The sequence below is a fragment of the Cydia pomonella genome, chromosome 2 (genome assembly GCF_033807575.1).
Source record: "Cydia pomonella isolate Wapato2018A chromosome 2, ilCydPomo1, whole genome shotgun sequence".
Taxonomy (NCBI): Eukaryota; Metazoa; Arthropoda; class Insecta; order Lepidoptera; family Tortricidae; genus Cydia; species Cydia pomonella.
Genome location: NC_084704.1, coordinates 26,966,181 through 26,992,282, shown reverse-complemented (window position 1 = coordinate 26,992,282; position 26,102 = coordinate 26,966,181). Strand labels below are relative to the sequence as shown.

The 26,102-nt window shown below is 35.9% G+C and overlaps 1 protein-coding gene across 1 annotated transcript; it reads left to right on the top strand.

The window, feature by feature from the left end:
- Window positions 1-282: 282 nt before the first annotated feature.
- On the top strand, window positions 283-16,597 carry LOC133534767 (carotenoid isomerooxygenase). Its single transcript, XM_061874032.1, has 14 exons — window positions 283-585; window positions 4,826-4,939; window positions 6,130-6,241; window positions 9,196-9,342; window positions 9,790-9,900; window positions 10,018-10,115; window positions 10,581-10,661; window positions 10,930-11,010; window positions 11,416-11,540; window positions 11,842-12,018; window positions 12,521-12,677; window positions 13,283-13,344; window positions 14,414-14,512; window positions 14,728-16,597. Exons 2-14 carry the CDS (start codon window positions 4,837-4,839, stop codon window positions 14,902-14,904), a joined length of 1,530 nt encoding a protein of 509 aa, XP_061730016.1. The 5' UTR covers window positions 283-585; window positions 4,826-4,836; the 3' UTR covers window positions 14,905-16,597.
- The last annotated feature ends 9,505 nt before the right edge of the window (window positions 16,598-26,102 follow it).

The following is a 26,102-nucleotide window of genomic DNA, read 5'->3' as shown; positions in this document are numbered from 1 at the left end:
TTGAAATGAAGATTAACACCAGTGCTTAAATAATAAATCCTACTTGTAAATTAGTAGTGGCGCAAATGGAAGTTACATAGGTTTATTAGGTGCACGTGCGCGGTAATAAAATTTTTTTATGGGGTACAGGTACAACATAGTATTTAAAAATACACCTATGAAAATCGTTTTCTGTAATTATTTTGATATCCGACGATGGAGAGGTTAAGTCATACCTATAAGTGTATGTATACTTTTAACAGTTATAACTATACAAAGTAGTTTATATAATTATTTTAATGCATGTGGATTATTTTGCGGAATATTTAAAAATATTGTGTCATAGATATTTGTGTTTTTAAATCCCTATGTACAGACGTCGGGTGAAGCGCGGTGAAGGTTAAAGGGGGGCCTCACCCCCTATGTTTTAGCGGTCTCAGAGCCACGAGCCTCTCACAGTCATATATAGACCGTAGACCGCTTCAAGTGAATCTCTTTCAACCTGAAAATTTATTTACCTTATATTTTATATATTATACTTACATTCTTAGGAGTGGTCAATAAGTAAAAGCGTCAGTGAGTTTGTTGCTGTTGGTTTATACTAAGGTAAGCTCTTCCGTTTGTTAGATTTTTCATTAGTTTATTTTTTAAGTACTTAATTAAATAAAGTATCCATCACAAAGAATGAGAACTGTACCGTCTTTGTTAAGTTTCCAAGAGATACATAAAAAGCTACTCATTCTGGTTTGCTCTCAGTTTTCACACGAAATTGTAGATTTAAATGTGAACTAAGTATATTTAAGATCGAGTCGAAAGTATATTAAGTAAGTTTTTTTTTTTAACTTCTTTTCAATTTTAACTTTATTTGAGAGATTTAAATCTCTCTAATTTTGACTGTTATAGGGCTTAACTGCCTTTACGCTTATGTTCAGTAAGCATATTAGAGTCTAAGAGGAAAGGGCGGCCGCTTCTCCATACAAACGTAGTCCCCAATTTCCTCCCTGGATATTGACATTATGGAAAATATTTTAATATAAAATGATGCATATTAACCATACCTACTCGTATGCCTCTACTTTATTCTATTTTTTTATTCGATTGTAAAAATTAGGAGCGAAAAATAGATTTCATACAAATTTTGAAATGCTCGAAAATCTTGAAATACACAACTATATTTGTATATGTATAGGTTGATGTTCAACAAATTGTGTTAAAATATTTTCAATAATTTTAATCCCATCAAAACATTTTCATGTAAAATGTTGCCAAGATGAGACCATAAGGCACGCACTGTCAAAAAGTTATCAGATCTCTTGTCAAGTCAAGTTTCTAACTCTACAAGCCCTAACTTCACAAACTCTACACCTTAGTCAAAATATATGGTTTGGCCGATTCGCTACCGTGACATGGGCGTAAGGTGAAACATTTATTTAGTTACCATTCATTATTTTTTATTATACTATACTTCTTGTAGTAACGAAACGGCTAAGCCACATATTTTGACTGAGGTGTAGAGTTATTGAAGTTAGGGCTTGTAGAATTAGAAGCTTGGCGAAAAGCATGTATAACAACTGTTTTATTTTGGTTATATGTATTACAGATAACCGACAATATGATTATTATTATTTAATACTTTTACTCACGGAATTTTTTAAGTATGCATCAACACAACGAATCTTTGTTAGGCCGCTTAACATTACGAGCCATACGGTTTTGCCCTCATATTGGTAATAGTACATTATGATACAAGTGTGCTAAGTTGATCATTACACACGAGGCGATATTGTGCGCGCGAGCTGTAAGCGAGCGCGCAATAAGAAAGTCGATGTGGGTAATGAGTTAATGACTAATGCACACGCGTTTCATACGAAGTTTTTCAACACACTCGCGAGGAAAAAACAAAACTTATAAGATTTTTTTTTTTGTCAAAACAGTAAAAGTACAACAAAGGCTTACAGTTTTAACATCGCATAATTGCACCAAAGCGTGCTGGGCTTGTAGGCACTTATTCGCCAGTTCATTGAAGTAAGCTTCCAACACGTTTACCGAGAAAGACTGGGCGTTTTTGATGATTTTCCATGGAATAAAAGTTTCATATGCCGCCAATTATTTTTCACCCGATTTTAATGGTAAAAGGCTATCGTTCTCGGCTCTTGCCTCTATTTCTATTACTGGCAGCGTCAATTTTATGTTTTCTGCCTTTTCAATGCTTGAAAATGACATTTAAGTCAATATATAAACTAATATAAACTAAAATCATGCAAAACCATTCCAATTTTATGACAAATACGTAAAATGGCTGGCGCGTTATTTTTTTTAACGCGCGATTCCAATGCGCGTGCATGGCAAAGGCGCGAACGAAATCTACAAACAGCCGTATAAAAAATTAAAAAAGCTAATATTTTCGTATAGAAAACGGACGGCGGAGGAAGATCGACGGATGGAGATTAAATCGATAAAATGTCATGTTTATTCATTAATGTAATTTTCGAGATAATTTAGTCTATAAATTACGTTTGGTGTGATAAAACCTCTTTGAACTAACATTTGAAACCTAATAGGTGGTTAAAAAAATGTATTACTCGACCAAATTAAGAAGGCTCCGTTTCCATGCATATTATTAGCAATCAGTTACCTTCTTAACTCAGTCGGATAATGTAATGAAAAAGCACGAGTGTTATAATATACTGAAAAAGCACGCGTGTTTAATATCTATGATTATGAGCCAAAAATCGGTGGAATAAAAATGTCGTTTTGAGCAAGTGTGTTGAAAATAAATGGATATATAGTATTAGGTTACTCGATACTTAGGTTAATTCAAAGGAAGTTTTCTGTATTTAAATATATTAGCATTTTCTTTAATACTACGTCGGAGGCAGACAAGCATACGGCCCACCTGATGGTAAGCAGTCTCCGTAGCTTATGGACGCCTGCAGCTCCAGAGGTGTTACATGCGCGTTGCCAACCCTAACACTCTGCACCCTCGTTGAGCTCTGATGCCTCTATGAGTAGGGTCTAGTGTTATTTGGCCGCGGTTTTCTGTAAGATGGAGGTACTTTCCCAGTTGGGATCTGCTCAAGATCTGGAATGCTGATGTGCCCTACCACACAAAGCGAGATGACATTTACAGTGCCCTTACCTCTCTTAAAGTTTAAGGACATACCCCCGGGTATATGTTTAAGGACATGCCAGAGAGAGGCATCAACGTATTAGGTTTCGCCAAACAAAACAGGAGCGGGAAACCTAGAGTAAGGCGCGTGCAGTTTCTTGGAACTTGTACGCAATATCATTTGGTACTAATCGCTTTTCGATGTAGGAAAACATCGTAAGGAAACTAGACTAGTCCCAATAAACCCTAATTCTTCTCTGGGCTGGAAGGTCAGATCATATTCCTATTCCAAATCTTGGGACAAGGTTTTCAAGCGGATCCCAGGATAACGCTAAGCAGATGATGAACTTGATTTGGTTTCCCCTACCTGTTGTTACATTTCTTTAACTTTAGGATTGACTCGATAGGCGAAGAAAGGTTTCTCAAAATTCAAAATTTCACATTTGTAGGGTTCCGTACCCAAACGGTCAAACAGGACCCTATTACTGAGACTTCGCTGTCCGTCCGGCCGTCTGTCTGTCACCAGGCTGTATCTCATGAACCGTGATAGCTAGACAGTTGAAATTTGCACAGATGATGTATTTCTGTTGCCGCTATAACAACAAATACTAAAAACAAAATAAAATATATATTTAAGGGGGGCTATATATTTTTTGCCGTTTTTATAAATAATGGTACGGAACCCTTCGTGCGCGAGTCCGACTCGCACTTGCCCGGTTTTTTATACTTGATATTTCTATTCCGTTATCTTTTTTATATTAAATTACACAACATGTAAAACTAACATGCACTGAAAATCTCATACTAAGAGATTTTTTAAATTATCAAGTCTGAAACTTACCTACCTAAGTTTAAGTAAGTAAATTAAATATTCTGTCTCGCGTCACATCACGTCGAGCCTAATTATCGCTTTTTGTTCCTCCACCATCATTTCGCATATAGACAATAAGGCCAAGGCTTAATAATGCTAATGGCCTATTTTTACTTAGGATCATGCGTCATTGCGTAATTAGTCTCAATCCCTAAGAGGATAATGAGTGTTGAACGGAAAATAGCGGACCATGTTTAGACAATTACATAATTGCGAGACTTGTATTGACCTAGGGCCGAATTCACTAATGATTCGGGCACATTACATGCGAGTGCCGATGAATCCAAAATTATAAATTAAACCGCAGCCATAGTTACAAGTATGTCCATATACAGTCAGCATCAAAAGTAGCGGATCAAACAACGCGTCAAAAGTATCTACCATGCTGTAACAGCTTAACAAAGAGGGATAGTTCTTTATGTTGAACAACTAAGACTGAAAAAAGATATACTTTTGAACGTGAATTTTAGAGATTTATCCATATTTGGAAGAGTTATCCGGAACATCAGATACTTTCGGCGTGTTGTTTCATACGCTACTATTGATGCTGACTGTACATTGTTTATTGGTTATTGATGATCATAAGATAATTTATCACTTTGAACTTTAGGGCGTTCAACTAAGTATAAATTACTAATTTATTTAAATGCGAAAAGTGATTTAAATAACAGTAAGTAGTTAGTAGTTACCTCATTTAAAAGGTTGTCGGAAATTTTGCCTAAAGATGGCGTTTCATACCATTACGTGCAACTGTGCAGTGCGCGCGGTGTATCTCGCGTCATGTCTGGTATAGTATCGGTTGTTGTAGTGCTCTATTTCGTGCATGCGTGTTATTATAAATACACTCAAATATCCTATTATTGCAGAATAAACCACGATGGCTGCATGTAAAGAGAATCTGTATCCTAACTGCGATCCGACTGTATGGCTCCGATCCTGCGAGGAGGAGGTCACTGAACCATTGGAGGGACAAATTACAGGTTTTATTTTATTATTGTTTTAATTTAACGAAAACATTTATTTTTTTATAGATATTAGTTGTGATAGCAAAAGTATGTAAGTAGATAAAATACATATGTACCTTACCTGTTGCATAGGGAACGTGCATTATCTGTAGGGGGCAGCACAGGAGCCTCTTTATTATTGGCGCAAAGACTAAATGTCAAGTTTAAGTTTCCGATTTAGGCCACAAGATGGCAGATCCTAAAATTAGCAAGGGAGCGTGCGTGCGCTGTAGGAGGCAGCACCTGTTTTGGTATGAAGGGTAAATGTCAAGTTTAAGTTTCCGATTTAAATCACAAGATGGCAGACCCTCCAAAGTGCACGGTCCCTATAAAAACATTTCCTTATTTCCATAATATGCTGTTGTAGTTACAGCATTTTATAGTCGAGGAAACTTTACTACTCTTCGTCATATGCTACAAACTTGGCTAAATAAAAAATAACCGGCCAAGTACGAGTCGGACTCGCACAGGAAGGGTTCCGTACCATTATCTATAAAAATGGTCACCCAGCCTATCCTAGTACTGACCCCGCCCGAAGTTGCTTAACTTCGGTGATTGGATGAGAACCTCGAGATTGGAAAGAAATATTTATTTTATTCTGTTTTTAGTATTTGTTGTTATAGCGGCAACAGATATACATAATCTGTAGAAATTTCAACTGGCTAACTATCACAGTTCATGAGATACAGCCTGGTGACAGACGGACGGACGGACGGACGAACGGACGGACAGCGGAGTCTCAGTAATAGGGTCCCGTTTCACCTTTGGAAATAGAAATATCAAATATAAAAAACCGGAGTTCCGTACCATTATTTATAAAAACAGCAAAAAAATATATTTGTTGTACGGGATTTTATTCTGTTTTTAGTATTTGTTGTTATAGCGGCAACAGAAACACATAATCTGTAGAAATTTCAAATGGCTAACTATCACAGTTCATGAGATACAGCCTGGTGACAGACGGACGGACGGACGGACGAACGGACGGACAGCGGAGTCTCAGTAATAGGGTCCCGTTTCACCTTTGGGTACGGAACCCTAAAAGTATAGTTAATTTCCATCAAATAATTTTAATTTTTATTTTTGATCCACGTTTTTGTCTTGGTGTGATCATTCATCAAACGATAATGCCCTTTTAACCTGTATCTATATCATGATTTTTTCAGGTGAAATTCCATCGTGGGTACGCGGTAGCCTGCTGCGGAACGGGCCAGGGTCACTCCAAGTTGGCTCCGAGCGGTTCGATCACCTGTTTGACAGCTCCGCCCTGCTGCACAGGTATGTAGTCTATGCCTTACTAATACAGGGTCGGCATACTATTGAGAAGAATAGCCAACTGCAGTAGAAATCAACGACTTTGGGAAGCTCTATGAGCCGCAAATGCTATTTTCAGTGATGTAAAAACATTCAAGTGTTCATTTTTTGGTGACTTGAACAGCCGCAAGCCGCTTGCGAGCCGCAGATGCCGACTATTGCAGACTTACTCTATATTCCGTCGTGGTATGCGGCAGCCTGGCTTCAGGCCGGGCCAGGGCGCTCAAGGCCTTGAACCAGCAGGCTACAAGTGGTTCGATTAAGTTTTACAGCTCTGCCGTTCTGAACTGGTTTAAGTGTCGATGTCTGACTAGATATAATATACGTCACGATGCACTCTGCCTTTGTACTACCCTCTATCCTCACTAAATCATAGATGTAATAAATATATGGAAGAGCTTTTGGCGCTCAAAACTATCTCACGAATATGAGCAATTAATTGGTTACTTGAACAGCCGCTTGCGAGCCGCAGATGCCGACTAATTAATAATTTTATTAATTAGTCGTATTATTAGTTAGTATTATTTTTTATAATTTTATTTTATTTTATTATCCATATATGTGACGTTATCTATGAAAAGGGACCTTATTGTCGGTGGCGCTTACGCCGTTATCAACGATTCTCCCTTATTATAAACAACGCCGTGCTACGAAGTGCGGCGTAAGCGCCATCGACAATAAGGTCCCTTTTCATAGATAATGTCACATATAGGTAGGTATATAAGATACACTTATGTCCGTCAATGTACATTATTGTTACTTATCACTTATCAGTATGTACACTTATACAGACTTAGTACTTATCTACTCTTTACGTTACAATATCACATCACAATCTTCCCACACAATTTTATCTGTTAAAAAATCTAATACTTTATAGTAGGCTTTCTTAATTAAATTGGTTTTTATAACTCTTTTAAACATATGGTATAATATTTTAGTAAGTAACAATTTGATCGCCGGCTATAAAAAATGTGTCCTTTATATTATCCGTCTATCTGTAGCATAACATGACGGATCGAAGAAACGATGTCGCCGTTGTTAATCATACCTGCATGATACATCGTAATAGTATTCTTCACGTCACATATTAGTTTGTGACAATCATGAAGTTCATGAGCATAGCGCTCATCACAGCTAAGCCACTATAGTAAGGGAGGCGAGGTAGCTAAATGGCGTAATTCAACGGCGCCGTCGAGACCTATCAAAATCGAAAGATAAAATCATTTCGAAAAGAAAAGCTCGTATGGTAAAAACCATTTTAGCGGTGGGTTTGGCGTGTACGGTATTTCAAAAATGTAAAAAAAACAGTTACTTGGGCATTCTCGAGCGCGTCAGATATTCATACTACGTATGCCCCAAGTGCCTCTGATAACAACGGTATACTAATCTGCCGGTTTGCGTGGTGGGGGTTGGAATATAAAGTAGTCAAAAATGCAAAAAAAAAATTTACTCGAGCGCGTCAGATTTTCGGAAGGGGTGTTAAGTAGGCCCCAAGGAAGCTCCCTTTAAAAAAACTGACGATTTCGGCGTGACGATAAGTTACGATGAATTTTTGAAAATGCAAAAAAAAAAAGTTTTTTTGAAATACTCGAGCGCGTCAGATTTTCATAGGGGAGGTTTATCTCGGTATCCTGAAAGCATATTTTCTTAATCTGACAAAAATGTTGGTGGGTTCTCTTAATCTGACCGGAAAAGGTTTTTTGGTTTCTTTTTTTTCTTTTCTTTCTCCTTGATAAAATGGGGATTTTAAGAATGACAATAAAGCGATAGATGCAACCAACGTAAATGTAGATGAAATGTAGTACGAATTGTATTATTTATTGTATAAAAAAATGAAATGATATAAAAATATATTTCCGCGAAGCGCTCAGTCTGTATTACATGTTTATGGCAAATTCCTCTTTTTTGCTTCAATTCTTCACTTCGTTTTGCTTACGGTACGTCCAAAAAACAATTTGAGGATCAACAGGCTATTGAATAATATACATACATGAAACTGTACATGTTAATAATACTTTTATACACAGATACGCGTAACTTTTTCCGAGTCCACGAAAATTGTCGAGAAGATTTAGAAAAAAAAAATTTGAGATATAATTTAATCACATAATTTAATCATCGTTATTTCATATCAATTTTATTAACACCCTCTGTTTTCGAGATATACTCAAAAAACCGGGAGTTTGAGTTTTTATGATGCTTCAAGTCAAAAAGTTTTAACTTTGTACAAAAATGTAAAGAGACCGTTTTTGTGTAAAATAAAATTACCTTTTTTGTTTATTTAAACTTTTTTTTTGTAAAATGTATCGTTCGCGACTTATATGCCGCAACGCGAAATGGCTCCTCCACACCTCCGGTCATGCGGAAACCGGCAGATTTTGTATTTTTAGTAAGATTTAGATTATATTCTTTAAAATAAAAATAAAAAAAATCGCGCTCGAGAATGCCGGATTGACGTTTTTTTTTACAAGTTCGCGACCCTTTAACTCGGCGGCGTCAAGGACTTATCGTCAGATTAGTTAAATTTAGTCTTAAAACACTAAAATCAACCCCCAATATCTTAATCTGACGCGCTCGAGTATTTCAGACTATCGATTTTTTTTTACTAATCTGATCGTCTATCCTAGGCGCGCGTCACTACATATAGAGCTAAATACTTTACAAGGTTGTTCTATTCGGTCTAAGGTATCTCTCATATCTTAAACTGCCACGCTCGAGTATTACCGAAAATTCCCCTATTCGCCGCCCTAACTACTATCTGCCGTCATCACATCCAACCTTATGTACCAACCTTACGTCTTTGCTGCTCCGGCCTCATAATCTAAACGATAATCATGCCGTCATACTGATGTCCCTGAAAGTGCCTCATTGTTTGTTACCATTATACCAGCTCTTACTGATGCTTGTATTTTTAGGTTTGCTATCCACGATGGGAATGCTACATATCAGTGCCGTTTTCTGCAGTCTAACACATACAAGCGTAACCAGGCGGCGCGGCGCATAGTCGTCACGGAGTTCGGCACCAGCGCGGCTCCCGATCCATGCCACACCATTTTTGACAGGTGACAACATTTCTGACTAGCGCCCGTGTGCTAATCCCGGTCTAATTAATTCTACACAAATTTATTAGCGTCTCAATTTTGGGAATTACCATGTGGCTACAGAGTTTCGGGAGTCAGGCCTTGCCATCGCAACATACGTTCACTTTTTAACTCACTTCGATATTTCAAATTCTTAATAGAAAAAACACAAAACAGTTTCAAATGCTATTTAAATTATTTATAACCATAGTGTATCTCATAATAATTACCATTAGCTAAAGATTGTTAAACAAGTAAGGCTAAAAGCAACATTTTGGTCAAGATCCAGTTTTGACGCTAATAGTGTAGTCAATAATGACGAAGCTAATATCAAATCCCGTTTTGTGCGTCCCGTTTGTCACCCTTTGGGTATGGAGCCCTAAAAATGATTATTTTACGAAAACGATGTTTGTATTAATTATATTTCAGAGTATCAGCACTTTTTGATCCTGGAGAGTCAATGTCGGACAACGCCATGATTTCTCTGTACCCGTTCGGTGACGAGATGTATGCCTTCACAGAGGGACCAGTCATTCACAGGTAGATTAACCTATGACATTTTTGAGGAAATATATATGTCAATAAAATACATTTACTTTTTAATGTATTATTGTATATGTTTTACATGTGTATGTCTGAAGGGTGAATATGTTTCAGGGTGGACCCGGTAACGCTGGACACGCTGGGGCGGAGGAACCTGACACAGAGCCTGGCGCTGGTAAACCACACATCGCATCCCCACGTCATGCCCAACGGTCAGTCACCTTTTTTATTTTACTAATTTTCGGCCGTGACTTCGACTTCGTAGAAACCGTTAAAGACTTCCAACTCGATTTTCAAACCATGTCAAAAATCCATTCTTGATAGAGTGTAGAGCTCTAAATATGTGAAACAGGGTTTTCGGTTTCAACGGTTTGGGCTTTGCTTTGTTCAACAGCGTCTAAAAATATGTAATGGAACTGTTCTACTCGTATATACCTACCTATAACTATTGTAATAGATAATAAATAATTCGGTTTATACCTAAATTATAGGTAGGTAATGAGCAAAGTTTTCCGAAGTCCAATGTTCTCACGCGGATCATCGTAGTATGAACATACCATTCCAAAGATTTTTTGCTTCATCAACCTAACTCGATGAGATTGATAATCAATATTTACTGGATTCCTGTTTATTTCAGTACTAAAGCCTGTAATCAGTGTTTTGCTTCCTGATTTCAGGAGACGTGTATAACGTGGGCATGTCCCTCGTAAAAGGACGCCTGCAGCATGTCGTGGTCAAATTCCCATTCACCGAAAAAGGTTCGTTGTCAGTCACGCTTTCAAACATACTAACAGGAACACTCGTAACATCAAATAGCATACAAAACTGAATATACATACTTATTGAAAATAAAACCGAGAGTATGATATTATTCAATAAGTTCAATAACCCTTAATTGAGAAAAAATATGTCAGAAATTATTTATAATATCAATTTTAAATAAAATAAAGTTCAAATCATGATAATAAATATATTCCCTTGCCTTAATGAAGGGACAATTAAGTGTGTTTTTGATTTTCGTTCCAGGGGATATGTTCGAGCGAGCTCGCATCGTAGGTAGCATGAAACCACGATGGCCATTACACCCCGCATACATGCATACTTTTGGTAATTATAATAAATATTATTATAAAAAATATTTGGGCTCTTCGAGCAACACCGGCTTCCGACCCGTCGGAAGGGAGGAGCCCAAGCGGTATCTCACCGTACAAATCGTTCTGCCATTTTTGCGGGGGAAACGTGCTCACAGTCGCACTTCTCACTCACTATCATTACATACAAAATCCAATCTGTAATGACGACACAAATACATAGAAAATGACACACGTTAAAGACAATCTTGCACACCTCGATCTCTTTTTGTGTATAAACATGCACCGCCATAGGCACCTATGCTTCGGCAGAGGGGAAATAGTACGAATGCCGTCTCCTTTTCTGGCGTTGGTCGAAGTTTGGGCTATATAGTTAATGCTAATGTTCAACTATTCCAAACATATAATATAATATTTTCAGGTATAACGGACAACTATTTCGTGATAGTAGAACAGCCCCTGTCGGTGTCCCTGGTGGGCGTGGTGCGGAACCAGCTCTCTAACAAGCCCCTCGCGCGGAGCTTGCAGTGGTACCCGCAACACGAGGTAACTGAACGTGAACACACATCTGATATCACTTAAAAAGGGAACAAAGTGTTACATGTTGTTATTAACAAATAAACAGAAACTGAATGAGTATTTTCAACAACAGATTATATGCCTGGCCCGCAAAACTCACCGAAACAGTATCAAGAGGACACTTCCCAGAGTTAGATGGAACTAATAAATACTTTCTTGCTTGAATACGATTCTTTCATAAATATTTCCATAATACCTTATTTGCAATTATTTAGAGTAGATCGGACTTGACTTCTTACTAATTTGTTTGCTATAATGGGATTTTCAGACGCACATAGTCCTAATAAGTCGAAAAACTGGGAAAGAAGTGACGCGATACCGGACTGACACCTTGTTTTACCTCCACATCATCAACTCGTATGAACAGGACGGCAGGCTGATCGTCGATATTTGTGCGTATAATGACGCTAAGGTGATAGATGCTATGTACATCAAGGCCATTGAAGTAAGTCCATTTTCATTTGTTTTTATGAACCTAGGGTTTGAAAGCCCGGACGCGTTACTTTGGTCAAATAAATATTATCATATATCATTCCACATAGATTTTTGCGTTAAGGGCAACAGAATAGGTACTCAAAGTAAGATGTTGGTAAAATAGCTTACATTAAACTTTGGCAAAAAAGAATAGTTTTGGTGAAAAAACGCTGCGACGTCGGAATTAAGTTATTTATTTATTTATTTATTTATTGTTTACTAAGTTATGTGAAAGACTAGAACTTTGGACAATCTATGTAACTACTTAGTCACTAGTAGCTACTTAGACAGCAGTAGACCACCAGCAGCAGCAATATGATCGTTAGTTACTTACTTGGCCCGAACTACGAAGGTGATTTTATGTTTCTTCAATATAAACAGAACAATGGTTCATAAAAAAAATTGTATGTCTTCTGAATATATTTCAAGGCACATTTTCTACCACCATCGTACTTTAAAGTAAGCGATTTCAGTCGATGCAAAGCAACGCAGACTACGCGGAGTGGTTCCGCGGACGGCCCAAGCGGGTGGAGATCCCGCTAGACGCCCCGCGGCTCACCCGCATCGCGCCCCGCCTGCTGGCGGGCCTCGGCTGCGAGACGCCCAGGATACACTACGACCTACATAATGGTACGTGACAACGGAAGCCCATATTATTCACAGAATGGATAATATAGTCACTCGTACAAACACATCGTGTATTCTAGATATAAAACGGTCAGCGGTTCTCGATTTAGGTATATGAAGTCTTACCTCTTACTCGTAGAAGTAATTTTAATTTACTATCATTTTAATCACCTTTCTCTTTTCTTAATTGCACGATCGATGTTACCTGGGCAGTTTTTTTTTATTTTATTGGCAAATTTTATTTTTCGTCAGATTTTGGTAAAACTAGGTAGGGTGGAATAAACACGAAATGCCAATTTGAGACAAAAAATCATGATCATAAAAAAAATGAAGGAGGCATCACCCGCTGGAATTGTTAATGTTTTTTGGCTGTTTCATTCTTCTTTTTCAATACACTTCTGATTTGAGCCCAATAATACTTGAGAAATTAAACTTATTATCGGGGTAAGTAAGTCGTAGTCATTAATGTCAGAAACAAAATTACAGCCTTTTGAAATTTACAGTTTTTTATCGGTACAGGCCTTAAGTCTTTTCGTACAACTTTTATACTTTCTTTATAATAAATGTAAATTGGTGGATCTGTGTGTTAAAACCTTTTTTTTTTTCAGGAAAGCCCTATCGTTTCTTCTACGCGATTAGTTCAGACGTCGACGTTGAAAACCCGGGATTGGTAAGTAATAACGTATGTTACCTGTGAATAAATGGATAATATAAATTCATAACAATTTAAATTCTTCTATACAGTCCGACAAGAAGTCGTAGCGCGTCCTTTACGTTTCGCGCGTCGATTAGGGTATTTCTAACCTATGTACAAAGTCTCATTCCAAACGTATTAACAGAGAAATTAATTATTTATGATTTAATACTTTGGAATAGCCTATATGTAGATACACGGTAATTAAAGAGCATGTCATGTCACTAGTGTCACTTTAATCTAATAGTCATTGTGAACGACGATTAATTTGAATTAATTCAACTTTTAATTTTTTTTTGTTTATGTAATCAAATAATTTACCACATTAGAACATTCCTGAGAAGAAACTCTACTCGAGATCTCGGTCAATGTCCAGAGAGTAGAGATACGTTATACAGTCACGTCTAAAAACATCGATACGATTGAAGTGCCAAATATCACGACTTTATGGCCCACATATTAGGGTAGCATATACACATTTTTTGCCACTTCGTCCGTATCAATATTTTCAGACGTTCGCCGTCATCGAAAACGATGAGGAGGACTATACATAGTTTGAAGTAAGGTCAAATTTGATGGTAGATAAATTAGACCATATTACTAAGTAATTCATCACTGACTGACTGACTTTGTATTAATTTATCAATACAAAGTTATGGATTAATTTTTCAGAAGATTATTAATAAACATCTTTAATCAGACCGTTACCTGTCAACTCGAAATGTATGTAGGTCATCCGTTTATGTTATCTTCCGAGCTTAACTACGTTTTTTGTTTTATTTATTCTTTGAAATCTTTATTGAATACATATTTTAAAATAAAAACCATGTTTACAAAAATCACATAAAAATGCACAAAGTCAAACAATTTCTTGTAGGACTTGACCATATATGAAATGCTTAATACGCTTTAACAATTTTAACGTATCTGATGGCAAGGAATTAGACCAGCTCCCTGCCGACACCAGCTCACTGAGCAACTACGAATTGTACACGACTGTAGTTAAGTTGCATAGTAATATAAGCTAGACTTACGTTGGTTATAGATCATCAAAGTGGACACGGCGACAAGTGAGATCCGGACGTGGTGCGACGCGGACTGCTATCCCAGCGAGCCCGTCTTCGTACCGCGACCAGGTGCTAAGGTACCTACGCATAAGTAGTCTCATTTTGTTACTGACTTAAACAATTTCTATACCAAATCGATCAATTAATTTATTAATTACTGACGTAAAAGAAATTCACAGTTCACGGGACACAATCACCGCATCGGATCTGCGTAAGGGCTTACAGTCATATGTACCTAAGCCCTTACGTAGCTTAACGTATATAGGCTGTTGATGATGACGATGTTATCTAGGCAGAAGACGACGGCGTGTTGCTGAGCGCGGTGGTGCGCGGTGCGGGCGATCCATGCGCCGTGGCGCTGCTGGTGCTGGAGGCCGCAACCCTGCGCGAACTCGCGCGCGTCATGTTCCGCACGCCTTCGCCTGCGCCCAAGTGCCTGCACGGATGGTTTCTGCCCGAGCGGGTTTAGGGCCAGCTGCTCCTAACACAACTGATCAAAGTCACTCAACAGCGAAATATGTAACCTCCCATAAAATACGATTTAGCGATCGAACCAACCCTTGAACAATAGCCCTGAATGCAGTGACGACGAAAGGGCGTGTTGCTGACCGCGCTGATGGTTAAAAGCGGCGATTGCATCTATTGTCCCTTTCTGGACCCGCGCTTATGCGGATACCTTACCTACGCGCAGCTACGGCGCTACTGCGGCGCTACTAGTGTTGTTTTTCCTATACTGTTAAAACAAATGTCATTTGTATATTATAGACTAAGTAAAATAAAAAATGTGATCAGAAATAACATAAATATTAAAGAATGGAAAGGAAAATTGGTAGGAAAATAGGTAAGGTCCAATAGTACAATATATTAAAGTACAATATTAAATTCCACATACAAGAATATGTACTTTTAATAATTAATGGAAAATGTAAAATAATTATAAATAACTAAATAATGTAGGTGAATATTATAGGTAGGCAGGTGCCTGTTTCGCTTATTCTAAGGAAATCCTTAGGCGAGATACAAGATTGTTATTTACTGGCGAGAATTGGCTACTAATTAATAAGACACTTATAAGATATTTTTTTTATATAAAAGTAATTGATTTTTGGATGACTTGAACTTAAAAAAGTCTATCTATGGATTCCGTGACTATTAGACATTCTAAATTTCGTCGCGTCTTCTTAGAGGTTGAGTTTTGCCAGTCATCGCATTACCAAAGATAAAATGGTAATATTAGCGCATGTAACAAGAAATGCAAAAATATTTCAGCTACTCTACAATTAAGTATGTGATTGTTCGTATGCATACATAGGTATGGGAATACAATGGAGTCCCGACTACTAGTCTATGTACAACCGTAGGTAGAAGTAGGTACCTTATAATTATAATAGGTATATGATTGTGTTTATTCGCGCAAAGTTAGTATTATCGTTATTTGTGCAAGGTGTCTTTAATAATGTATTCATCATACAATAGGTACACATCATAAAAACTGATGTCAAATACTTATATACTCGTAATTCAGAATTTCTGGTTTACGTTTCTTTATTGGTGGCACATCCATATAAGGGTGTTAGTTTATCATATTTAATATTGATTGTAGAAATAATTCCTATTAAACTTTAAATTGTAAGTGCTTATAAACTGTCTATACAACGAAAAAATAAATGTTTACATGCTACACGCACGAAATAGGACATTGTGTAACAAACAACAACGACAACAAGCGCAAGAAAACAAACACCAAACAAGGGCGGTAAACAAGAATGTACGAACCAGTGTGAATTGAAGCCCGAGGCCGAAGGCGAGGGCTTAATTGACGTGAGTTCGTAATTCCTGTACCGCCAGTGGACCACATAATGTTTTTCATCACACTTGTGAGGAAAAAAGAAAAATCTTCTGCCTAATTTCGAAATTTAGGATTTACGGACTGCATCGCCTAGCCTATCCAGTGTGATGAAAAATCATTACAGGCTTACAGAGTCTTCATATTTTTAATGAGTGTGAATTAATTGTGATAGGAATTTAGTTAATATTTAGTCCTAAGTGATGAACAATTATTGTAAGCAAATTTACATATTATTTATTTTTGCTATTAGGAGGAATAGTGCTTGTACGGTTATTCATATGGAATGAAATATACATAAGTACCAATATGAAAACGTACTTGTATTTATTTATATCATTGATCCGTTGACATCCTGCTATTTCTGCTTTCCTTAATAGAAGCAATCATATTCCCTGTATCTCACGTATTGTGAAAAGGGGTCATCCATTAATGACATCACACGTTTAGGGAGTGGGAGGGGGTTAAGAAAATAGGACATGTTATGACAAGGGGAGGGGAGGGGAGAGTCAAACTTTGTGACTTCATTTGTTTTGATTTTTTCTATTCGCGGTACGGTACGGTACGGTAGTAGCTAAATAACTAGTTTTTGCAAGTATATATCATTTTTATTCGTGAAAATTTTATTCCTAATCGGTTTCGTGTCATAACATTTATAATGCTGCTATTATTAAAAATATTTATTAATAAAATAATAATATTTCATTTGAATTGCTGATTTAGTTAAAAACAAGATTGCCAAATATGTGACGTCACACCAGGGGGGCGGGGGTTGCCAAATGTAACCAGGCGTGACAAGGAGGGGGGACGAAAATCATGAAATTCCTGTATTGTAATTTATGGATGACCCAAAAAAGGTAGGTATAGATGGAGACCTGGGCATGGCATAGAGTATGGTAAAACCACACAACTCAACTGTAATCCAAAAACTGCTCTGATCCGAAATTAACTCGAATATATTTGTTTAGGTGAGACTATCATTTTAATTTAAAATGTTTGGCGTGTGTATGGAGGGTTGGCCGACTTGGACGAAAGTTTTTTCTACTAGGTACTTTTACCTTATCAGAACACATATGCCCTTAAACGGATCCCCTATATTTTTTTACTTTGAATAGTTGGGTGGTTTTACCGTACCGTACTCTACACCATTTTATTATTATTATTTATTCCATTTCTTGCAACCAAAACCCTCTAATTAGTGTGCAAAAAAGGCGAGGCACTGCCTACCTTTTCTCGAACCATTACGTCTCATTTTGCGTCATTCACGTCAAACCACCATAGCTTCGTCCCACAGATAGCACCCGAGAGCTCAAATTCACTGGATAAGATGTAGTTCGGGAATTATTCCTGCCCTGTGATTTAATTTCCTACCGTAAGTATGTACATCGGACAGTCTGACAAAAATGTTAAGAAAGAAGTTGAGGAAGTCGATTTTTAAATTTCGATGGCTCGATTTCGTGTTCTCCCTTTACTTGGCATTTAAATGGGAAATCTAATATAGGATTGCAATTGGGAATCTCGCCGTTTTTCACAGATTTTCGAAAGACGAAATCAAGCGCTTGAAAATCAAAAATTGGCCCTCAGTTCTTCAATATTGTGATAGTAGAAGAGCTATGTAACGGCAAAGCCATGGTTATTAAACGAAACTGTAGGGTTAGGAAATTCAGGCCCTAGGGCCTTGGTTTTTGCTGTGACCTGATAACTGTTTTGCCTGATACATTTTTATATAAAAAATTGTGATGAATGTCACAATTTTTCTTGAAATTGGCAATATTTTTATGTACATACAGAATATTCTCATAAATGTATGCACTGTCATAATCATGATGTCAATTACTACGATATATGGATCCTACTATTAGGATATCGGAAGATAAAGTTTAGCGCCTGAACTAGATTTTGCATCATTCTTTCTATGCGGTCCGAGCAGTAACACGTGGTACAATAGTACATTACTATAGAGGACGGGAAACGAAGGGTTGCAGGCCAAGTAGATATAGACGGCCGAGCGTAGCGAGGTCAGTAGGGAGACGCGGCCGGCAACCCCGTTTCCCGACGAGATTTGTATAGTGCTTTTTTCAAACTTGCAATGAAGTAATTTAAAAAAAAAGATGATGATGATGATTATTGTTTCATGTCTTAATGTGATAGGTTATTCCGTGCGTGGGGTATTGAAGGGGAACAAAAATGTAATTATTTTGGCGCTATCACGCACGCCATTACGCTTTTTTTCTTTTTCTTTCTTTTTTTTTTTTTCTTATTTGCGTTTTTCGTTGATACCGAAAGGGGAACGAAATTTTGATTATTTTTACGCTACGACGCACGGTTTAGGAGATACAACCCTATAAATATTTCTGCATGACTGAAAAAAAAAAAACTTTTTGGGGCTGTATCTCCTACACCGTGCGTCGTAGCGCAAAAATAATGAAATTTTTGTTCCACTTTGAAGCCCTGAAATAATATTTAACACAAAAAAGACAAAAAAATGAAAAAAAGCATACTCGCAGAATTTTGCTTATAGGTTTTTTACGGTTGAATGCCAAGACGTGTCATAATTTGTCGTTTAAAAACAAAAGAGGGTTGCCTTACAGGCCTAGGTGTGTAAGACTGTATGAAATTCCTTTACATATCATCTTCACTCATCGCACCTGATATGTAGTATTTCCGGACCTAATTTGAAGTAAGTCATGTCAAAATTTCATTACAAGTTTGAGAAAAGGTTATTTGTTTTCTCCGGTTATTTTTCCTTAATATCTCTAATACCATTAATTAACCTAAGTGGTCTGATTCTAAATTACTTTTTTAGTAATAGGAAAAATATCGGTAAAAATATTAGGGAAGAGCGTGTAACCAGGTTCCATATTCAGGTTTGCAGGTAGCGATTAGCTTGACTCTGTCAGCACCAGCAGCGGCATTTATAAGATTATCGAATACCCCCCTTGCCATTTTTCGTTATCTATGTAAACAAAATTTATTTATTATATATTGATAAAATAAATAAAAAAGATAAAATGGATAAAATATATAAAATAGATAAGACATAAAATACAGGGATAACATAGATTAAATAGCAAAATATGCTAAAGTAGCTAATATAGATATTATACATAAAATAGATTAATACACATAAAATAGATTGAATAGAGTTATTCGAGTGAATAGATTTAACAGATTAATAAATTCAATAAATTATTTTGTTGATTTGTCGATAAAATAGACAATTAAATAAAACAGATTAAACGTATAAATAAAATAAAAATGTAAAAATAAGATATTTTTAACAATAATTAACTTAATGAAATAAATAATAATAATTAAACTGATAAATAAAAGCAAATTAAATACATTTTACAAACTACATAAATTAACACAATAAAAAATAATAACATAATAAACGAATATTTTTTTTTTGCATAAATGAAGTTAATGAAATAAATTAAATTAAATATACTTAATTAGTAAAATTGATTTTATGACTTAAATTCTTTAAATTCATAGGTAAACTGTAACGTAAACACTTTGTTTATATGGGTACTTAAATATAGGAATTGTTATGTAGGTAAGAAATAAAAGAAAATATGTAGGTATATTGTAGCCAAGAGTGAATTAGACAAGTTACAGAAATGGAAATATAAATTATATAAATCTGACCGATTGCTATTAAACACCTAAATATATACAATAAGTACATTTAGGAATAATGAATCTCTTAAACAATCAAGTAACTAAATTAAAATAGAATATAATAAAACAAAAATTAAACCTATAAATAAAATAAAATCACAAACCATAAAATATACTTACCTACAAAAACAAGGACCAATTACAAAGAGAATACCCCTTAAATCCTTAGTGGAGTTTTAGCAATTGTGACGTTTTTCATTCCACTGATCATTATGATATTCGTGTACTCAATGATAATTTACAAGGTTAATACCCGACAGAAAAGCTGAGGGCACCGAGATGTTACTAGAAAAATGAATAAACTCATTGGTGAGCAACATGTTCTTAAGTGGGTATAGTAATTTTGGTAAACCGGGATGTAGCGTCAGTTATGAATTATGATTTAAACTCGTACATTGAATGTTGATAAAATTGCTATTATTTCAAATGCTTTTACAACTAGGTAACTTACCTACTTATAATTTTCATGCAATGTTTGTTTTCAGTGGCCATGACAGTTTCATTCTTCGTGTGCTGGTTGCCGTTCAACACTGTGAGGGTGCTCAGCTGTGTGCCAGATACAAAACAACTAGTTAATCTAGGCAAGGTTAGTTTTTATATACGCTAAGGAATAACAAATATGAACAAAAATAACTATGGGCAAAATTTAGAAGTCTAGCTACCTACTTACTATACTTACTACGTCAAGTAGAATATCATTTGAAAGAACTTGAGTTGTACATTCCAACACATTTTTTTATACAGTAAAAAGAAAATGATTTATTAACGAAAATGTGTAAAAAATATCTCCGAAATTTACCTAAGAAAAATTATGATGACATTTCTTATTTTATATTGTTATTTACCCATAATTACGTCTGTTTATTATTTTTCTATGAGATTAAACTTAATACACCTGCTTTCAAATAAAAGAAAAAAGTAGATCGATATCGATTTTGGCCCATTTGGTACTTTGACGTTTAAAAGTTCATAGTATTCAATATGCGTTTTAATACGCAAAACAGTCATAATATTTGGGGGTAATTGAAACGAAAATTACAAATACATACAATAAAAGACATATTATTGTTATTTTCCGTAATTCAATTAGAATTCAATATATTTCATTGAATTCGTAAGGAGGGTATATACATAGGTTAAGAGGAATTCCTAGTTGCGATTTTTCCATACAAACGCTCTCGACTGATTCCTCCCTGGATTTTTAACCTAGAGCAGTGATTTTTTCAAATAAGATCAATATCATCAATATCTGTGCCGCTATGTTTTGCTTTTTTGGATTATTTTATTTTGAAGAAAGATACAGCGCCTCGAAAATCGCAAAAACGGCTAAATTGAATTGGCTGTAAAAAAAGGCACAGTATACAAATATGACAAAAAATATCCAAAAAATCAAAACATAGCGGCATAGATTATTTCTTCCTCTTGCAATTTCCAAAATTTCATAATGATTAGTTGCGTTTTGGAGGAGGAAACAGTCGAGAGCGAAACCTCGATTTTTGAGTTTTTTGCGAGTGAATTTCGGTCCGAGCTGCAGTTGTCCTTATCGCACGAATTGGAGGCGGAGACAGTTTCTAAATATACGTACACAGAAGGAATAGTGATGCATCATTATTAGGGATTGCAGAACCGGTACTGTTTTAAAGAACCGGGATTTCCCGATACTTTCGGAACTGGTCTAATTATTTCATTATTTTAAATAAAACGACAGCATTTTGAGATTTGACCACCTTTCGTATTCTAATTTAATAATCACATTTTCTTTTATTACGTAGTAGGCAATTTTTTTTCGAAATATAGTATATTACATTGCTCACACTTGTGCGTCACAAGTAAAAGATAACTACTTTGATGTTTGCCACTAGATAGCAAATTTAATGAAATTACATTGACGAGAGGATTTATATATAAGTATCGCAGTCGTATTGTATAATCCGCCGTATTACATTACGGCTAGCCGATATCAAAATAAGTGCCATTTTGAAATGCGGCGGTTCAACGATTAAGGTATGTTGGGTAAATACCGGATGCGGTGAAGAACGTAGGACATTCATTTCCCCCTAATTTGGCTTTATTTTTTAATGTTGGCAACATTGTGTAAGACGCCATTTCATTGCGCCTCGACTGTCAGTGTCCCCGCGTCGCTCAGGGAGTCGGGCTTGTGCTATGTGCAATCACAGAGAGCAAGGTAAATTTCGCGAATTCTTCCTTCTATCCGATCTTCGCTCTGTAATTATTTTGCGTATTGTGATGAAACTGTGTTTGTTTTTGTAATTGTGTTAACAGACCTAGCACTGCTGTAGACCGATATCCGATCTTGACCCTTCCAGGTAAAAATCGGACCAGAAACAATCAGATCTTTACCTATTTAAAAGACAGCAGTGATTATCAAACTTTAAATTTTCTTCAATTACATACATAATTGCAAAATTAAAGCAACAAAATCGCAATTTTAATTATTTTCCATACTTCAAGATGGGCTCTCAGTGACCTTGACCTTTTTAAAGAACTACTTAGTCTTTTTGATTTCTAAGTTTGATTCTTATTTTTTTGGCGACCTTCATTAAAAATGACTGGGCACGATTATTTTTTATTTTGATTTTTGTCCCTCCTACTTAAGTACTTAATATCTTCCAGTACATTCCATTCAATAAACAATACATTTACACTTTCCCTAAACCTGTACAGTTCATGAAATCTTAAATTGTCAAAACTTTGCAACGTATCTATTATTTTAGTGGTTTTTTTTTATTACTTCGGGTAAACCTCACAATAAGAGGTTTCTTAGCACATTGTTTACTTATCAAATTGCCTTATGACATAGGTATCAAAGTTTGAGAGCCACAATTTTACCAATTTTTGTATCAGGGTTAAGATCGGATACAAAAGGGTAGACACCGGACCTATTTCTTTGTGATACCTTATTCTCTTTCCATTAGAAGCAACTTTTTTTCACCATCCAATATTCTCCCTTGATGGCAAAACACTCGTTACCCTAAAAAAAAGTATGTCTCATCTTTACACAGGTACAAAACTAAAACCGTTCTATATTGAAGATTACCAAAATTCAGGCCGAATCTACGGTTATTATTTAACGATTCGCTACGTACTTCAAGAATCTGTCACGTGTTGAGAGATCTCGAAAAAACATTTTTTCACGAGTTCTCTCAATTGGTCCCAAAATTGTCCGGCATTATCCCAACATACTTTACCCAGATTGTCATTGCGATACGTTCTTCAATAAGGCGAGGCGAGAACAAGTTAAATAGATCGTAGTTTAACCATAGGTATATTTATACCTACTTACAAAATTTCACAACATACCATGATCACCCCCAACTTACTGATACGGATAGATACAGTCAAGTGTAAAAATATGGGTGTACACATCTTACTCAAAAATATGTCCCATAGCATCTTATTCCAGTGTAATAAGAGCGTAGTACCATATTTATGAGACGATTCTTTCGATACATATTTTTGCACTTGACTGTACGACGACAACCGAAGCTGAGACATCATTCTTTTTTGCAGTTTTTACCTATATGGTAATTAATATCAATCAATCATTTATTATTTCGTCATCATAGGTGTAAAATACATTTAGTACAGGTGATAGGGTGTTTGGTATTAGGGTGTAATAGATACAGTATAATATAAAAATGAAAAACAATATTACGTGGTAACAACAAAAACAACTTGCGTCGGGCAGCGCAGAATAAATTCCGTCCGGCTCGCGGGCGATGTCGACGGAACGGCGCGCAATGAGCGAGTGCACGAGTCTCGCGTCTGTGTGCGCGCACTCACACTTAGATAGCTTCGGCTCCCGCCCACCGCAGCGCGACAGAAACATAGCTTCAAAAATTCGAGATTTGAAAAGTTGCTCAGCTAGGAATTGCTCTTAAGATACATTTTCAACACACTTGCTCAAAACGGCCTTTTTATTCCACCGATTTTTGGCTCATAATCCTAGATATTAAACACGCGTGCTTTTTCAGTATATTATAACACTTATGCTTTTTCATTATATATTCTATTTATTTGGGACTTACACAACTTAGTTTTATGTGATAGCCACTGTATATCGACCTGCATAGCTTCCTGTCGAGTTAAACAGGCCAGCCCGCGTAGCCAACATGCCAATCGTTAACGCTCCGTAGCGAACGAAACGCAACTCTCATTGTCAGTTGATAGAGAGAGATGACTACGCTACGCTACGAACCGTTAACGATTGGCATGTTGGCTACACGGGCTGGTTCTCGTTAGCTGAAGTCGATATAATTGTTTATACTTTGCAGGGGTGGCGTCTAGTGTTTCAGGCTCTCAACATTAATAGCTGGTTCAGCAGCGTTATGAATCCGGTTTTATTCAGCCTCATGTCCACTAAATTTATGAAAATCGCTAAAGGTAATTAAATAGGTACCTACTCTTAACATAAAAAAATATTATTATAATACAATTCGATTACAAGATAATATGTATTATCTTGTAATCGAATTGTGTTTCAGAATTTAAGGAGTATGAAAATTAAGAAAACGCGAAAATAGAAATACCAACATACTCGTAAGTAGTTTTGAACCAAATTAAGGGTCCCCAGCAAGCCCGGTTCTCCGTACAAACGTAGTTAGGCCGTCATTTCAAACTAGATAGATTACTCCGAAACTTTATACTAACAATAGAATAATGGCTGAAATTAGTTTATGTAGCCTCAGATACTATAGTTAAAAAATACAGTGAATTGAAGATTTTCGTTCAAAACTTGTTCTTGCTCTTTTTTGTTTGATTTATAAGCCTAGCCATGCCATTGAATGTGAAAAGGTTTATTACATTCCAACACGTTGTTTTGAAAAAAGAACGAAACTCCGTTTTTATGGGAAGGCGAAATTAGGATATTAGAAGTATGAGTATTAATAAATACATTAATGTTTTGATTTGTTTTTGTTTTCTTTCAATTTAGTTATATTTATCTCTAATCTGTGTCTGATAGGGATCCTGGCCGAATTTGTAGTCATCTTTTAGCATTTTTTCGAGAACGGTTTTTTCTGCTCTTTATTCACAGTACGAGTACAATCGAGGTTTAAACATATGCATAGTTAAGTGAATGTGGGGTTATTTACGCATATATGTTTAAGAGTTTTCGGCAAGCTCATAAATATTATCGTAATCATAACGGTTTCAGAGCAGTTGACCAAAAACATACGTTTTTATATTCCCCTGGTGCTCATTCCCTTGGGGTTTAGACCTGGGATAATGACAATTAACTTAATATTACTAACAAACAAACACATATTTTAAAAGTCGTGTTGTCTATTATGCTGAACACGTTTTGATTCTTATGTTATTGAGAACAAATAAATTTGTCACCTAGGTCATTTTGAGGCATGCAAAAAAAAGAGATTTAAAATGATTAGACGAGTAACGATGATTAAAAAACAATACCAAGGAAAGAAACCACGAAGGCTGTAAATCTGTTTTTTTATTTTTCATTTTATTTAGTAAAATATCAATTTCCAATACTGTATCGTGTTTACTATGTACATTCCCCCTCCTCTCATTCCCTTGCAGTTTTTTTATCATTTCCTTGTGATTTATTTAATTTCCTTGTATAATTTCTGTTATCGCTTTTGTCGCTCCCTTGATTATTTAATTGATAGGCTTATAATTTAATTGTATTCCATATTTTATTATTACTTATTCAAAATTTGTACAAATGAAAATCGCCAAGGGAATGACATGAATAATAAAAACGAAAGTGTATACATATATCATGTCATAGTAGTATATCATGTATCACTATATATATAAGTAGTTTTGAAAACTAATTTATCTACTCGTCGACTGTAATGGTTGAATTAAGATTTCGTACACCAAGCTAAAATTGTGGCATTTTTCATGTATGGGCTCCCATTCAACTATAAGATTCTTTTCGATACGCTGTGTAGTCAACTGAAAAAAAAATTTACCTATCACGTGCCGCCGCGCTCTCATAGAAAATACTAAACGGGCGCAGGGCGCGGGGCCGGGCTTTTATGTCTACAATTTTGTCTACTGTGATCTTAATTTTCATTAATTAATTAGGTTTTATAGTAAAAAAAAAGTATTATTTTAGATAACTCGTAGAAAAAGTATTGTATACAATA

What these genes read in the sequence shown, in the direction of transcription:
- LOC133534767 (XM_061874032.1), top strand. Translation starts at nt 4,837, where the DNA reads ATGGCTGCATGTAAAGAGAATCTGTATCCTAACTGCGATCCGACTGTA. An exon ending in AGTGGTACCCGCAACACGAG is followed by an intron (nt 11,541 to 11,841) that starts GTAACTGAACGT and finishes TGGGATTTTCAG; the next exon opens with ACGCACATAGTCCTAATAAG. An exon ending in TGTACATCAAGGCCATTGAA is followed by an intron (nt 12,019 to 12,520) that starts GTAAGTCCATTT and finishes AAGCGATTTCAG; the next exon opens with TCGATGCAAAGCAACGCAGA.